At 38.0% G+C, this 17,125-nt stretch overlaps 1 protein-coding gene across 11 annotated transcripts in view; it reads right to left on the reverse strand.

The window, feature by feature from the left end:
- GRIP1 (glutamate receptor interacting protein 1) overlaps positions 1-17,125 on the reverse strand; it is a 323,422-nt gene that overhangs the window by 30,079 nt on the left and 276,218 nt on the right. For 8 of the 11 annotated variants that reach the window (XM_027884704.1, XM_027884706.1, XM_027884701.1 and 5 more), the window contains exons 10-13: positions 11,469-11,624; positions 6,661-6,847; positions 5,251-5,396; positions 3,513-3,593 (exon numbers count right to left, since the gene is read on the reverse strand). In XM_027884704.1, coding sequence (XP_027740505.1) covers positions 3,513-3,593; positions 5,251-5,396; positions 6,661-6,847; positions 11,469-11,624 — 570 coding nt within the window. Of the gene's footprint in view, positions 1-3,512; positions 3,594-5,250; positions 5,397-6,660; positions 6,848-11,468; positions 11,625-12,337; positions 12,494-17,125 lie in introns of all 11 variants that reach the window. The other 3 variants (XM_027884712.1, XM_027884702.1, XM_027884703.1) reach the window with 3 other exon arrangements.

Genomic DNA, 17,125 nt, shown 5'->3' on the forward strand with positions numbered 1-17,125 from the left:
CTACAAGTGGACCAAAGAGTGCGTAAGGTTGTACAGGTACTAACTACATTCAGTGTTGCAACTAAAAGGCTGATCTTAAGCAAGTTGTTTGTTCTCTCTCTTTAAATTACTGTATGATCCTAGGTCTCCATACCAGGTTTCTACCCTACTTCTGCTACTACACTTCCCCTGCCTGTCCCCTGCCACTTGAAAGAAAGTTCAATGAATACAAAACCAATAAAGGAGACTATAGTATAGTTGCTAGTCAAAATGACTTAGAAAAACTGATGATTATTTCAGTGAGATTCTGATATTCTTACCAGCTTTGCAGCTTCTTATTCCTTGAGTAGTTCCATTAGCTTCAGAAAGATTATTTATGAAGCAAAGTGCTACAGTTCATCACCAGTAAGGATATCAGAATCTTACTTAAGAAAGAAAGAAAATGAAAAAAAAAAGCTGTTATCTACAATTACCAGAATCTACTAATCTACTAAGTCACTTTATTGGATATCATTCAATGTATTTCAAAAAAATTACTCTACAATAAAGCAGTCAGTTGCCTCAAAAATGTATCTTAAAAAAAAAAAAATCTATATTCCATTACATGGTCTAAAATCAATGTCACCGGCAAATGAAACAGATTTGAACACTACTAGATCTACTTGAAAGCCATCTTTCTTTTAGGGAATGGTTCTGTTATAAAACTAGGAATATTGCTTTCTATATTGTATATTATTTTACAAATATAAAAAATATATATATTATCAGTATCTATGATATATTATTTATGTCATACTTTATATGGATTACATAATTTTAAGAACTGAGACATTTTAATTGCTCTAAACAGGTAACTGGGTGTGAAAATAACCATATCTGAAGCATGAAATCTATAGTCACTTGTATTTGCAAACTATGAAATAAAGTCTTTATTGAGCATATCTATTAATGGAAAAATTAAACAGATGTTGCAGAGATAAGGGAAGGACGACAGGAGCCCAGTGTGTGTATGAAGGTAGCAGTGGGCAAGGCCCACTGTGAGGTAACTGTCATGCACTATCCAAAACCCTAAATTAACATTAACAATGGTACTCAAGAATTTTATTCTGTCTTGCTTTCTGTGGCGTTTTGCTATCTATGGGGATTTTTATTATTTTTCTATTATTTTTCTCTTGCATTAATAAATCTGAAACTAAGAAGTCTCTTCCCCTACTACATGCCTTGTTTTGCAAAGACCATGAATTAGCTTAATTGTTGTTAGTGTTATGTGTCATCTCAGATATGCCTTCAAGTACCTGGCTGTAACTCCATGCAGGCACACTTTGTGTTTATTATGAAGCAAAACATCACAAAGAAAGAAAAAAAATTCCTGTTTCAGGGTGTCTGACTCCTAACAGCTGACTTAGAAGTCCTGGACTTAAAAAAGCTGTATGTTCAGGTGCCAACCCAAGGTAAGGTTACATTTCCCTTTTGACAAAAAACGTCTGTCTTGTCTCTCAGGTCAGGTAATTTCATAACTTTCTCATAAAAATCCCTAACTAAAGTGGGGATATGGAAAGTAAAACAGGTGTTTCTCTGTAATGTTTTAATGGTACTTTCTCATTCACCATTAACTCCCCTAACTTGAGAAGAGAGAGTATGAAACAGTTCTGTAGCACTTAAACAGATCAAGTCCAAAATCTGATCATCTGGTCTGATAACTTCCATCACCCCTGTTTAAGATTGGTCATACCAACTCTGCAAAGTTTCCCTTAGTACTTGTTTTTTAAAAGAAATCATATAGCATTCTGACAGTATCAGTAATAAATGGCATGCTAACGTGCTGAAGTGCTCTGATAAAAACTTGACAAAATGAATATAAAATGCTTATATTCTTCAAATCAGACTGCCTCATTTAGGAGTTAATTAGGTAGAACAGAGCAAAGTACTGAAAAGCAAGCATGAAATGCAGCAATTTAAGACTTCTACCAAGCAAATTCACAAACTTTCAGTTATTAGTATGAACTCTTTAAAACCAAGTAAATAATTAATTCTAGATAGATTTCATATGCACCAAATACTATTAATACTATAAGATTATTATATATACCAGAAAATTTAATTTAAATATTAAAGATTCTGCAGTATACAGAGAATCATATATCACTCTGATTATATAAAGCACTGATTTTATAAAGCACTAATTTTTGGAATTGAGTTCCTAGTCAATAAAGTATGCAAAATTTGGAAGAGGAGTGCTAAATGCTAAATTCCAAAAACATTAGCTTTCCATTAAAAGTTTATTCCTACAGACAAAAAAAAAAAAAAAAGCACAATATGTCTGAATTCCAAAAAGCAACACAAATCAAATTACTAGGAAGACCCTATTTTTTCAGTAATCTAACAAACCATTACTGATCCAAAGAATAACATTTAAATAGAACAGCCTCACTCCAGCTTTTCTCATTTCCCAATATTTCCATTTGCACAAATAAATACATGTAGACCCATGATTTTGCTTCAAGCATCACATCACATCTGACAGAGTCTAACAATTACTCGCTCAAGTGTGCAACGCAAGCAAACAGGCCTGCAGTGTCTCTCATTTGTTCCTCAGATGTAATCCTTAGCACCGAGTACCCTGCTGTACTTTTGATTAATCATATTCTATTGTGCTGGTAAAAGCTTTGAGAATACAAGTCACAGCACAATCTTCCCCCAAGACACATGAATAATTCCAAAGAAAGACTAATAGTTTAAGAAAGGCTCCAACCACAAAGGAATGCTAATTCGGATGACACCAGATTCTGCAGTGTCAAGCACAAGCCCATTAACTTTGATATGGATTGCTTTTCCTTCTGTCAAGGGCTGAACACAGTAAGCCAGAGTTTACATGGTCAAAATCCAGTCCTAACACAGCGTTTACTATCTGCTAACAAAATAAGTATAGAAACACTTTGATTTCAAACAACACTAACAAATATTTTTTGCGAAACGGGCTAATGCAGACCATTGCTACCTTCTTTATCAATCCCCAAAATCCCCAGTGAAAGGGGATTTTGCTACGTGACCCACACATTCAGGACTGCCCACTAGTTCTACAGACTGAGCCTCTGGGTTCTGAAGCAGAAAACAACCCCATGTATGCGAATCCTCATGCCTGTGAGAACCCTTGAGCTCAGTGGGGTTTCTGTTCAAGAGCCTGTGAGAAACCATGGCAGACCTGTGCTTTGAACTTCACAGATACGTAAATACTTTTGCATGGACCTAATTCTGTTGACTTCTTTTTTTTTTTTTTTTTTCAAATAAATAATTTTAATGGGAGTTAAATTTGTACTATGCCTGAAGGAATAGGTCAAGCATTAGATCTGGCAAACTTCTGACTTCATCAACTATTTGAAGGGAAGTATAACTATGTTACAGAATGGTATTTCATCAGAGAAAAAGCAGAAAAAGAAGTTTATACCAAAAGAAACATAAGTCTGTAGCCACAGAAGCTCCTCTCTGCAGATTATCTCATAAACATGGTCTGAAAAATAAGCACTTTTACTTACAACTTATGGTGATGCCAAGTTCCACATTATGCTTCTTTGGTAGTTTCACATGAAATGTTCCACTGCTTGGTATAACTGATTCTATAAAAATATATGTAAAATGTTAGATTTTATAAGGCACAGCAATTCCAAGTGCATGGAACTATATGTGTAAGTTGATGAAATCACATCAGAATCACATGGCACGGATGAAACACGGGTGCTGAAGTGAAGGAGGTAGGACATAGGAAGTATGATTTATAACTTCACTGTTAATTTCATGGTAACTCAATATTTTAAAGGTTTAACCGAATTTGTGAAGATTGCACAGGCTAGAAGCCAGCTGAGACTGCAGGTTTTTAGCTCATATACAAGTTCTGTGAGCACAAGGGAAAATTTTACTGCTGGCAGATAAATTTTAATTAAAAGGACAGGAGATTGAGTTGTAAGGATTTCAGGCCTTTGTTGCTATAGGACTAATACTTTTTAAACTGTCTGCTAAGGTAACTGCCATGGATTTTACATCTAGTGGGAAGAAAAGGAATCAAAACATCAGCAACAGAGAAGTGCCTGGAGCTGATGAAAAAGCCCTCTTGAACACACTGCACTGCATTTGAGTCCTGACTTTCAGCACCACCGCTACCGAACGTTTGACCCTTGGCCTGAAAAGGAATAACTGAAATTTACAGCTGTGGAAATACAAACATACATGTGGCAGAGGACTCTAACCATGAATATGAGTCTGTTATCATGGAGCAAATTGGAGAAGCACAAACAAGTCCAGGGACTAAAATACATGTGATTTCAAGTGTATTTAAGTGACTTTCTCATTATTATTATATCTTATTTTTTAATATTTTGTTTCCTATATATATGAATGTACATACTGTATTTGACTTTTTTTTAATGTTATACTAGATGGATGTCTGTACACTTAAAGAATATACAGAATTACACTAGGAACCTTTAGCCTACTTTTGACATAATGTTTCATAATATCAAAACCAATAATCACACTAAATACAAAAATACAGAACATCTGACATTGTCATGACTAAAAAGGAGCTACTGTCAGATTTAAGACAAGTCTTAATAGTTTTTGCTATTCACAGTTTGGTAGTGCACACATAATGTGTGTTTGTTTGATATATACAATTTGGTATTTTATACATGTATACACGTGTATATATGTATACATATATATATATATATATATATATACACATATACACATTACAGAATAAAGGAAAGCCATTAGTAATAATACTCACCAGAAACATTAACGATGATTCTTTCTTGCCTTTATTAATTCAGTTTCTATTATTTTATTTAGATTGTTGGTTTGACATACTATACGTAAAATTCCTCAGAGTTTTCTGTTTATTCACCCTTTTATGATATTCTTCTGTCTAGCAAAACATTTCAGTATTTGGCCTGTAGATGATTTGTCTCCACTCAGCAGAACATTTCTATCTCAGGGCAGAAAAATGTCTGGAAATATTTCAGGGGAGGGGCAGTCACCAGGTCTTACTACAGGACCTGTCATTTCTATTTTCATTCTGAAGTACATTGCAGGGCTATGTGAAATGAGAAAGCTGTCCAAAAAGACACACGTTTCAAGTAAGTCACTTGCAAACTGAATGGTGCAGATGTGAGAAGAAAGCCTCCACCTTGGATGCCTAATACTTGTATACTTGCAATGTACTTCGGATTTATTCCTTCATTTTTCTTACAAGACAGAATAACGGGCCATTCATACCTGCAACATCAAATTCTATTTCCAAGGTGACCTTGTTGGTGATAGAGGAGTCTCTGAGCAGTTGATTGGCCTCATCAAATGTGCTGTCTTCTGTTGGAATACCATTTATTGACACTATTCTGTCTCCTATTTGCAGCACCCCACACCTTGGTACACAATGATACAAAACAATCATCAGATGTACGTGTTACCAGAACCAGCAACATCACAGAATCACAGAATCATTTAGTTGGAAAAGACCTTTAAGATCATTGAGTCCAGCCACTTAATCCAGCATTGCCAAGACCATCACTTCTGTGTGGAATTGCCACATCTACCTCCAGGGATCATGACAATTACTTCCCTGGACAGCCTACCCTTTTCAGTAAAGAAATTTTTCCTAATATCCAATCTAAACCTTCCGTGTCACACCTTGAGGCTGTTTTCTCTTGTACTGCCACTTGTTACCTGGGGAGAAGAGTCTGACCCTCACCTGGCTACAACCTCCTTTAGATAGTTGAAGGAGCTATAAGGTCTCCCCCGAGCCTCCTTTTCTCTAGGCTAAACAACCCCAGCTCCCTCAGACACTTCTCATAAGACTTGTGCTCCACACCCTTTACCATCTCCATTGTCTGTCTCTGGACATGCTCCAGCACCTTAATGTCTTTCTTCTAGATAGGGGGCCCAAAGCTGAAGTCAGGCTTCAAGGTGTGGCCTCATCAGTACTGAGTACAGAGGGATGATCACTGCCCTACTGGCCACACAGTTCCTGATACAAGCCATCTGATCAAACACATTCAACAGTAACCTTGCAGGAGAACTGTGGCATAGCAGCTCAACAGTCTACCCAGGCACAGAGGGGGACAGAAGCTGCTGCCCCTTCACACTAAGACTGTATCGAGCACTCCCAGTATGGGCTGTACTCTCTAGGTGCTGGGACTCAGGAAGAGGGGTCTTCATGCCCTCAGCCCACCCATGGACATCACCTCTGACTCTGACCCTGGGATGCAGGTGAAAGGGCAGCTAGTATTTGTCTGTGAAACTACTACTGTTCTCATTACATGATTAAATACATATGTAAGCATAACAATGCAATTGAAATGCTGCAATGAAATAATTAGCAAGTCAAAACTCTGGTATCCCCTAAAATTTGATTCCGTACTAAAACTGAACAGAGCTGGACATAGCCTCCCCCCATGACACAATTAATTATCAGTATTTTGACATCAGTGATGTTTCTGATTTTTTTTTTTTTCTTTTTGCACGAATACAGCTTCCAGTCTCCTGGTGGAGGACTGTGGATGATAAGAACTTGCCCCACTTCCACTGAGCAAGGCCCTGCAATTTGTCACAAATTGAAAGCAACAAGCCCGAAGTACCCCGAGGAACACTCACCAAAACATACTTAGCAGTCAATTGAAAGAACCTCACCTTTCCGCCGGACTGTCAGACTCAATATAGGAAATGAGAGGTGGAGAAGACAAGGTCTCAGTAGCAAACACGCTACCCTGGAGCTGTATCCCAAACCCTACTATGGGGTCAGCTGTCAGCACTACTTCTGTGGTTTCTGTGTGGACGACCTGCCCAGCCAAACCAACAGTGCTAGAGGCTAAAGACACTATAAAACAGAGCAGACCAGGAGGAAAGACTTTCATACACAGTGGAAATTTCATCGCTTTTTGAGAAAATCAATCTGTACAGTAAATCAATGACTTTATGAAACATCTCTTTTAAAGTCAATTAAGGCTAAACTTTATAAGTAACGTGTAAACAGTTATGACATATAAGAGAATAGAAAACATCTGGCTGCACGTTAGAATGCAAAAAGACAGTTCTTGTACTGAGTAAAATAAATGTGTTTGAAATCCCCACCCAAATGATCTCAGAACATCCTTGAATTTTGTTTGCATTAGGTTTGAGGAGTGGATAAGCAGAATTTTCCCAGGAGCTAAGGGAATTAGAGGCATAAGCCCAGCTGTTATTCAGACCAATTCGCACGAGCTCTTTTAAACATCTCAGAGCAATGCATTGTTATTAGCAACAAAGCACATGCACCAGGCTTATTTGCAAGAAGAAAGGACTCCTTCTTCTTTTACATGTTTGCTACAAGTCAGCAATTTGTCGGGTTAACTGGATGTTGTAAGGAAGGTGAACAAACCCTACTGTTTTAGCAAAAAGTGTATCTCAAGATATTGTGAGAAAAATGTTCTTTAGGGTCTCTCAAAGCCACTGGGGGACCCTTCTGCAAGAAACACAGGCAGCTACTTCGGTTCTCCAGATTTACCCCCTCTCACTCTTTCTATGAAAGGCTGCAGTACAGAACAAATCAAGATAAAAACAACATTGAGATTCAATGCAATCACCTGTGAAAGGAGAAGATTGAACCTTTGCTTCCTTGATCTCTGTTTAAATATCTATTTTTGATAGATATTTTGTTTGAATTCCCCTCCTCCCCCCGTGACAAATTACTGCTTTTTATTATGTCCTACACAGAAAGTGCGAGTTTTTTAATTCCCATTCATCAATGATAATCCTCCAACGCCAAGGATTTGGAATGGTTCTGTGTTAATAACCTATGTCATTACTTTTGCACCTCTAATTTCTCTCAAGAGTCCTTGCTGCCTGCAATAGATACTAAGAATTAGGTAAAAGTTCATGGTTTATCTGAAGAATAGTTTACAAATGGATTTTTTTTTCTCTCAGATGTGGGAAAAAATTAGTTCTTGATTTGACATTATATGCTATTAGCACAACTGTACAAAGATGTCAGATGTTATAAAAGTATTTTTGGCGCTGCAAACATTAGACTTTTGCTCTGAAAGTTTGTATAAAGTCTTACGGATGTGGCACAATTGGCAATGACAGCTTCATCTTTGTTTCCCATCACTTATGTGTCTATTCCCCCCATGCAGCAGGTATGGTATCTACCTGACTCTGTAACTTTCTTACTCTTTTTATAACGCCCCATCAGGAACCTAAATGTCTCATAAAATTTACTTCAACTTTTAGGACAGCTAAAGTTTTGATTCACTTTGGGAAATAAAGTCACTAGGTATGGGATTTAAAACTCTGATAAACATTTTGATGATGTCGACACTTAAAAGTGACAATTAGGAAATCCTCCCACTCTCAAAGAAAATGGAAGAGAAACAGGAACAAAAAAAAAGCAGAGATAAAAATATTATTTCCAAATCATGTAATAATAGCTATGTGCTAAGCCTTTATAAAATGTAACAGGTACCCAAAACCATGACTTTGAGAATGTTTGGGTTTGTAACTCAACAACAACTGCAGCAAAAATCATTTCCATTTTTTGGCTCCTTCATAGATTAGAATTTTTTTACAGGCCAGGAAGCAGTCTCCCTGATTTAAAAAGTGACATGGATGTATATGGACTTCCAGTGAACCCTGGTTGCTACTGCTAGAGGTACATTTCAGCATAGTTGCATAGTTTTTGTCTAACTCTTAGCAACAGTCCTGGGGGTTGGTTTGCTGTATGCCCTGCAGTTTTATAAATAATGATCTTGAATTTGAAGACTATGTACTTGTTATTTTTATTCCTGTCATTATATGAGAAGCAGAGCAAGATGTATTCAAAATACATGGATTATTATGCTTCCAGAAACTGCAAAATGTTCACTATTTCTCCTGGTAGCTGCTGAGAAAACAACACCCATGCATGTGTAACAGCCTCTCCAATTTCTACCAGATATGCAACCCTAGTATTGTAAATTGATATGAATTATGCCTCACTTTCAACTACTAATACGGACCTTTTACAAAATACTTCAGGATTTAAACTTTAACCCCAAAATAATCTAAGTGCTTCCATAATGAATACCATACTTTGAAACAAACAAAAAAAAGAGGTGGAAGAATAAAAATTGAAAACAAGTGGCATAAATAAAGCATGTGCCAGCAGGGCATGCCCTCAATTTTTACAGCCACATGTTTGGAAAGATCTGCGTAATGAATGCAATCATTGTAAAATCATGGTCATAAGACTCTTGTAACCCTCTCTGCCATTGCACTTCACCGTCACATTGCTTCATGCAAATTTCCTTAAATAATTGGCAATGCAAACTTTATAGCACCCTACATACTTTTATTCCCAAGTGACATCCTTAAAGATTTATTAAAAGTTACATTAATACAATCCTCAAATGATCCAATCGAATTAAAGAAAAAAAATTTCCAACTAAAATTAAGAGAGTGGGCTATTCCTTTTCTATGAAAAGCACAGCAGTCAATCTACCTGGTTCTCATGAGTCTCCCACAAAGGGAGAGATGCAAGGTTTTCTAAGTCTTGTCATTGGATAGTGGAAAGGTACAGGAGTAGATCTTATCTATTATGGTCACTTGTAGCACACTCAGAGTAGTGTGGGTCTCTTAAGCTTATTGTTATTACTGTCATGAGCATGGGTATAGGTCTAACAACAGAGTAAAGATCTCTGCATGGACTTATAGGCAGGCTCACAGAAAGAGGAAGCAAGCCTGGTAGGCCAGCCAATTCCTCCAAAGCCTGTTCTGATTCAGGGTTGTTGATGAAGTCCCTGCTTGTAGTGAAGCACAGACTCACTCAGTGATGGGGCCAGTTCGACCTATTTTGTAATGCTCTATATCCAGACCTCACAATGCAAATGCATAAAAAACTAACCCACAAAAAAAGCCTCATTCTAGCTTCTCCTCGCTCGAGATTTGTTTAATCATATCAGCCTGTCGCTCCCAGGGCCTTCTGACTTGAAGAATCTTTCCTGTGGGTTGCAGTGCTTATATTACTGTCACACTTGCATGCCTTGTCACTGGCCTTGTTTTGAGTCTTTGCAAGATAACACACCATAGGGCAAGGCTTCCCTAAAGGAAAAATACCTGTAAAACTTAATAAGTAACAGTTGTCTCCAAGATACATAACAGCACTAGCTTTCAGGATTTCACCCTTTGTTGAACAGCTAAAATATAGCACAACAGAAGAACTATTTTTTGCACTGATTTTCAAATTGATATTCAATCAATTACTACTAATGTAATATTACTACTCTTCCTTATGTGCACATGAGAACATGTAAGACCTGGACCTGTACTATTACCAAAGCACGACAGACACAGTATCTCCCCATGACCCAAAGAATGCATTACAAGCTAACATGTCAATAGATGAGCTGTGAAAAATGGCTGATCAGATTAAAAACAAAAAATGCACTTACAGACAAATATTATGCAAAAATATTTGCTTTATGAAAGAAATAACAACAAGTAAACAACAAAAACTGCAAGAAAGCAAAACCTCAGTTCCTCTCTAACGTGCCCTCACAGTTCCTTAGTGACTGGCTTTAGTTAAAGGCTGCTGATTTGCTCAGATTTTGCTATGACATGGGGAATCTTTAAAACAGGGCAGCAGTGCTGTAAATCTTCAGCACCTCAGTTCTTCCAGAGCGGACCTCTGAGCATTGTTAACCAGAGCAGATGATTTACAGGGCAGTTCTCACCCTGCTCTGGAGGAACAGAACTGCTGAGGATCACGCAAAGATGGACAAGCCAAAAGGAGAGGTGGCACATACATGGAGTCTAGGACACAAAATGCTGACACAGCCATACTCTCTCCTGCCCTGTCAATACTCAATAATATACAAAGTGGAACAGCCTGAAATGTATCTACCCAGCCCTGGGGAATCACTGACTCACAGGAAATCCATGCTTTGAAGCCCAGAGATTAGTCAAACAAGGCTATTTAGTCTTTACTGTTACTTGTTGCTCTTCCTCACAAAAATAACTGTACAGGTTATTGTGTAGTTTTAATCATCAGAACTACCTAGGAGGTGCTGTGGCAAGCTCTTTACCTTCCATAATGTGATAGCTGGTTGAGTTTACCAGCAATATGTTTCTGACTATTGAGCTATGAATTCTATTCCCTAATGGAAACTGGAAGAGTTGAAAAAGGAATCTGAAAAACAATTCGGTAACGGTACAACAAACTCTTCCAGAACTGTCTGAAGAAAACATTCCTTCATATATTTCAGACGAGATAGTTATTGCTGCATGATATCTGCTCGTCTCCTTTTAGCATTGGACAAATATTTTTATGCTGATGTTTCCCTACATCCAACAGAAACTCCAATTGTTCTCTCTCCTGTCTAGAATAAATATATATATAATTAAGGTACTGTGTACCTTTTCTTCTGTATCTTGCCCCTCCTCCACCCATTCAATGCACATTTTGAGCAAACGTTGTTACCACCTACAGGAGCTTTTGAAGTCCTTCTTTTTCATCCTCCGCCTCATCATTGTCCCACGTGGGCTGGTGGAGTAGAGGCTGCGAGGTAAGGTCCCCATGTTCAGGGAACTCAGGCTGTATGCACTCATGGAGGTAGGAGAGAAGGATGAAGATACCAGAGCTGCTGTAAGAAATCAAACACTTGGCATACAGCACTCAGTCTTCTGGGAAGAGTGCAGCACATGCCTATAACTCATCAATGAATCAAACATTGTATGTATATGCTGTGTATGATACACAGGAATGGTCTGTGCATTTCCAGTAACAAAGACATTAAACCACACAGGTGACCCTAAAAAAAAAAAAGTTACAGCCAGCATCTCATGAAAATACTTGCTGGAAGCTAACAAAGATAACGTAAATATTAAAAGTACATTCATAGTATACAGCTTATTTTAAGTGAAGCATGTTAAATTAAATTTTTCAACACATATCCACAAACCAAGGCAGATTACTATGTCTAGATACATTGATTTTAGAAATGCCTTTCTGTGGTACATAATTTCTGACAAAAGATTTGTAAGCAGTGCTTCGCATTCAAAAATCGTGCTTTATATATACTACTCAAATCTAATGGTCTACTCATATACAGCAGAAGAGCTGATTCATTCAGAATTTTCAAGCCTTTTCCTGTCTACAAAACCTGCTTTGTTATAGAAAGGAAAAGGTACAAAATGTCAGAAATAACCTTGGCATGGCTATGAAAAAGTGTAGCATCTATAAAACTAAAAAGATTTCAGAGCCTGAAATGGGAAAAGTATGAGTGAAAGAAGAGAGGAGGGAGGAAGAAGTAGAGGAGGGGAGAGTATGTCAGCAGGAAAAAGTGTGGAACATTACGAAGGCTTTTTTGAGGAGACGCTTTCTGGAATTTCAAGGCTGGCATCCTGCAATGGTCAGGGTGGTAGGTGTTATAATGCTGGTAGGTGAGGAGGCTGCTGTGGCTGTTGGCACACGAATCCCAGGTAAGTTGCCTGTTGCTTCTTTGAACCTTCACTGCTCGCATGAAGGGATGATGGAAAATCAGAAAACAAAAGGACCAGAGAAGAGGTAAAAGTAACTGAATTGCACAGACAAAAAAAAACAGAAGTAAAAGAAAGAAAATAAATTGAAAATAAATTGAAAATAAAATAAACTAAAATAAAATATAACCTGGTCTTGTCTTCTTATCAGGGGCTTGATAACTTGAGGAGTAGAAATAATATTTTTTCTCAGAAAAAATGCTTCTTATTGTGTGTGGATTTTTGCCTTTTTGCATTTGTTTTAAAAAAGATGACTACTGAATCAATTCTAATCTCCCTCTGGCATAGGAGCTGAGATTGTAAACTTTCTTAGAAAATGCTAAGTTACTATATAGGACCACTACCTGAAGGTTAGTAAGTCTCTGTTTACATTCATCTACTTTAAAAAGACCAACCAGGTACTATACATAGCACTGCCTAGAATGAAGATGCTTACTTGCCATTTCAATCTACTGTATTGACATTTTAATTTTGCCACCATCTATTGTTGATATTATGCTATTCTGTGCAGCAAATGACTTCCCCAGGCCAGTAGCTGGAAAACTCTATCCTGAAATCTGGTTAGTAAAAACAAAAGGTCTTATTGATTAGCTGGAAGTGCAATTTAATGTGTTGGGTTTTTTTTAAACTTGATCTTCAAAACTTGGAAATGATCCTTTGCTGGATGAAATTTGAGACTATATTTGATTGCTGATTCTATGTATGTGGAATCTGGGATACATCAAAAGTGAAGACCAGTATTTACCAAGAGAATGTGAAACATTTCAGTTGATGTGTCAAACCTTAAAGGAAAGTGATCGAAGTCACCCTTGACTAAATACAGTATGACATCATTAAATTCAGCATGTCCCTATCCTTGCTGAACCATAAAGGAACAGTTCAAACTGAATTTTTGTCTTAAAACACCAAGGGATTCACCCATACTACAGAATCAAAGAACAGTCTGGGTTGGAAGGGACGTTAAGTATCATCTAGTTTCCAAACTCAGTGCTGTAGGCAGAGACACTTCTCACTAGACCAGGCTGCTCAAAGTCCCATCCAACCTGGTGTAATAAGTAGTAGTAGTTAAATTTACTCATCAAATTAGTAGTAATAGTAGTTTACTCATTAAATTGCAGTGCATGTTATATTCTTATATATATATATATATGTTATTATAACCACTGTTCTGTTACGGTTAGAAGCCTGTAAATTGTAGAATAGTTCATTAATCTATCAGCATTATAAGCTGATAAACATGTAGTTTGCAGTTCTTAAGCTGAAAAGACAAATTATTGTGCTTTGCTGAATAAGTATTCTGTATCTTACTTTTCTGAAAAGCTTATTGTTTCAGAGCACACACATAAAGTAACGAAGAATGAGAATGATACAGAGTATCCAAGAGGGACATCTGGAGAAACACACTAGGCCTCAAGGACTAAAAAAAACAGAGAAAGCACCTGGCAACTGAAACGGGCCTGCAGGAAAACCAGACAGAACCAGACCTGCAAAGCTCGGATCCAATAGGAGGACAGCAAGTGACAATGGGAGGGAAACTGATAAGGGAATAAAAATTACTGGTTTTGCCTACTGCGCTTGCGTGCCGCGAGTGGAGCAGAGGACTCCCCGGCCGCCCAGCATGCTGTTTTGCTTATTTGCATTTTCTATAAATCTTCAATAAATTTTTATTGCTATATTTCAACTCAGTTTCATTTTACTTATAACACTGGCCTTGAACACTTCCAGGAACGGGGCAACCACAACTTCCCTGGCCAACCTGTTCCAGTGCCTCATCACCCTTACAGTAAAGAATTTCTTTCTAACATCTAATCTAAACCTGACCTTTTTCAGTTTCTATGAAAGAGAAGGTGGCATCTTTGGCCCATCAGCTATATTACCTGTCTCTCTGCTATCTGCTATACCTATAAGGCTGCAGACACACATGTCCCCATGCTCGATTTTAACAGTAGCCCAAAACCATGAGTGTTTAAGCTGGACCCACACCTTGTGTTCACATCTTACTCCATGAGACAAAGTAAGGGCGAAGAGGGTAGCCACCACAGCAAGCACTGTGCTGTGTCAGAAGGAAAACATCCTTTTGTTTCCTTTCATATTACATGAGTAATGGTCTGCTAATTGCCTGACGATACTAACCCTCCTCTGACTCAAAAGCAATGCCTGTCACTACAGTGCACACCAGGGAAGGGAGAGGAAAAGGGGAGCACAGGGGCCCATTATGTCCCTGCAACCTGGCGGGGTGGTGGGGACCCTGAGGCCCTGGAACTGCCAGATCTGACCCTGTGCCCTTGGTTGGATTTCCCCGGAGCTGTGTCCCTCCCTGAGTGCACCCTGCTGTGCCCTGGCACGTGTTTCAATCAAAAGCATTGTCTTTTCCCCCATAACAGATATCCAAGGTGAGGGAGGGGTGTGACACTGGCACCAGGCCAGCCTGTGCCCCTGGAGCCCACTGGCACCACTACCCTCAGGGACTTTGGAAGATCTCATGTAAGCCAGAGAAGTCTCAGAAACAGCAGCAGCAGCAGCCTGCTATGGCCATATGTATCTTACAGACTCATCACGTCTTCTCAGATGAAACCGTCTCTTTGATTACACACACAGACAGAGAGATTTCTGAACTTTAACAATGGTGCAAAAATTAAAATCTGATAAGAACAATGTGGCCAGGTGGATTTTCATTATTTTCAAGCTGCTGTAAGCCTTGTTTAATTAAAAAGACTGCTTCCAGCAGGAAATTATCTGGTAGTCTTTGAGACTTTTAAAAAATGTTTTATTTTCATGCTGAGAGTAGAGATAAAAATGTCCTACAAAGTGGGAAGGTACACATATTCAGTTTGCTCAGCTTGTAGAAGGATAATCCCAATTCAACAAAAGTTCTGTAAAAGAAAATCCTATTGTGTGTAACCATAGTAATTTAGTGGAAATTTGAGCTATTTCAACCCAGAGTTGTGTACAGCAAACATAAAACTAATGGGGCAGCAAGAGAAATGAATGTCAGCAGAACAGTATAAAGGAAAAAAAAAAAACATGAAAAAATCAGATCTTTGATAGTGCTGTTATTTTATTTCAGGGCTAAAATTTCAATTTATTTTATATACTGACCTTCCTGTCTGTTTAAAATTCTTAACATGTTCCCACAAGAGCAGTAACTGAGCTCAACAGATACAGCCCTAATGACTCAGCTTATCCAGACACATAAAGGGAGATTTTTACTCTCTGCAGCCTCTAGGCCACACTACACCTGATGAAAGGTTGTTTCCAAGAGGGTACTTGCTTCCATAAAGCATGTTATATCTTGAATTGGTCATCATATTGGAGTAGTATCACCTGGTGAGGGGCTGGAAGGGCTGTAAACATCCTAGTTATTCTGCCTTACTCAAGAAAGCAATTTTATTATCTTAGGAATATTTTTCTCCAAAAGATGCTCTTATATATCATTTGCAGATCACCTTGGCATGATTTTCCATCATCCAGTTCTTAACTCTGGCATAGCAAGAGCATTGATGTTTCTAAGCATCTACACTGGGTCAAGGTGCCTAGCACATGAAAAGCATCAATCTGTTTTAAATCTGGTCTCCATCTCATTTTGCCTATGCAGTATCATTCTCTGCTCCCTTGCCCTTCTAACAGCTTTAAGTAGAAAAGGGAAAGAGATGAACAATGGAAGAACATGGAATCACAAGGGTTACTTTTTGCTCATCCTGATCTGTGAGAAACTAGTGTCTCCTCAGTCACTAGTTCAATGTTCACCACTCTCAAGAAGCTGACTAGAGCATCACTTATCAAGGGACAGCCTGGATCTTAGATAGGTTTTCAAGAACGTTTACCATCACTGACATTTCTAGGCCTCAGAAATTTTGTCTTAGTCTAAAAGTGGTAGAAGTACAGTATCACAGAAAATAATACCACTGGTTCACGCTGCAACACAGTTATCTATTCTCTGTGTATTTGATAACCCTTCTTCTGCGTATTTGATAACCCTACTTCTTTGATGTTCATCAACGTGCACTATTTTAGACTGAATTTATAGATACTATGAATTAGCCACTTTCTCAGGATGAGTCAGAAGACAAGACAAGACAGGCAGTCTCCATGCTCAAATACACACACATTTTATATATATATTTGATTTGAAAATGGAAAGCCATTCTATTCAAGAATGTTTGTTATGAAATAAATATCAGTGTAAAAAAAGGTCTGTGATCTAGGGAACTGTTTCCAAACAAACCAGTTCCATAAGCACTGACAATGAATCCAAGAAGCAAATAAACAATAATGTCATTAAAAAGAGAAAATATGGGGGGGAGGGTTAAGTATTTTAGGTGAGAACAGGTGTTATTAATGAAGTGATCATAACAGACTATGAAGTCAATATGCTGAAAATAAGTTGGCTGTTGTTCTTCTTCCCCACTCTAAATTTAAGAAGCAGTTTAGAGATTCATTTACTGAATTACCTTGTAGCCCCCCCAACAACTGCAACAGTAGAGTCAACAGGTGCTTTATGTATTTACAAGGTGCTTTACGTACATTTACAAGTATGCAGACCATTTCTTAGCAAAACATTTCCCTCTCTAGCCATAGGAATCTCAAAGGGTACATTAATACCGAG

Source organism: Empidonax traillii, unplaced genomic scaffold, assembly GCF_003031625.1.
Source record: "Empidonax traillii isolate 1590-97213 ecotype Southwest subspecies unplaced genomic scaffold, ASM303162v1 scaffold153:size895095, whole genome shotgun sequence".
Classification (NCBI taxonomy): Eukaryota; Metazoa; Chordata; class Aves; order Passeriformes; family Tyrannidae; genus Empidonax; species Empidonax traillii.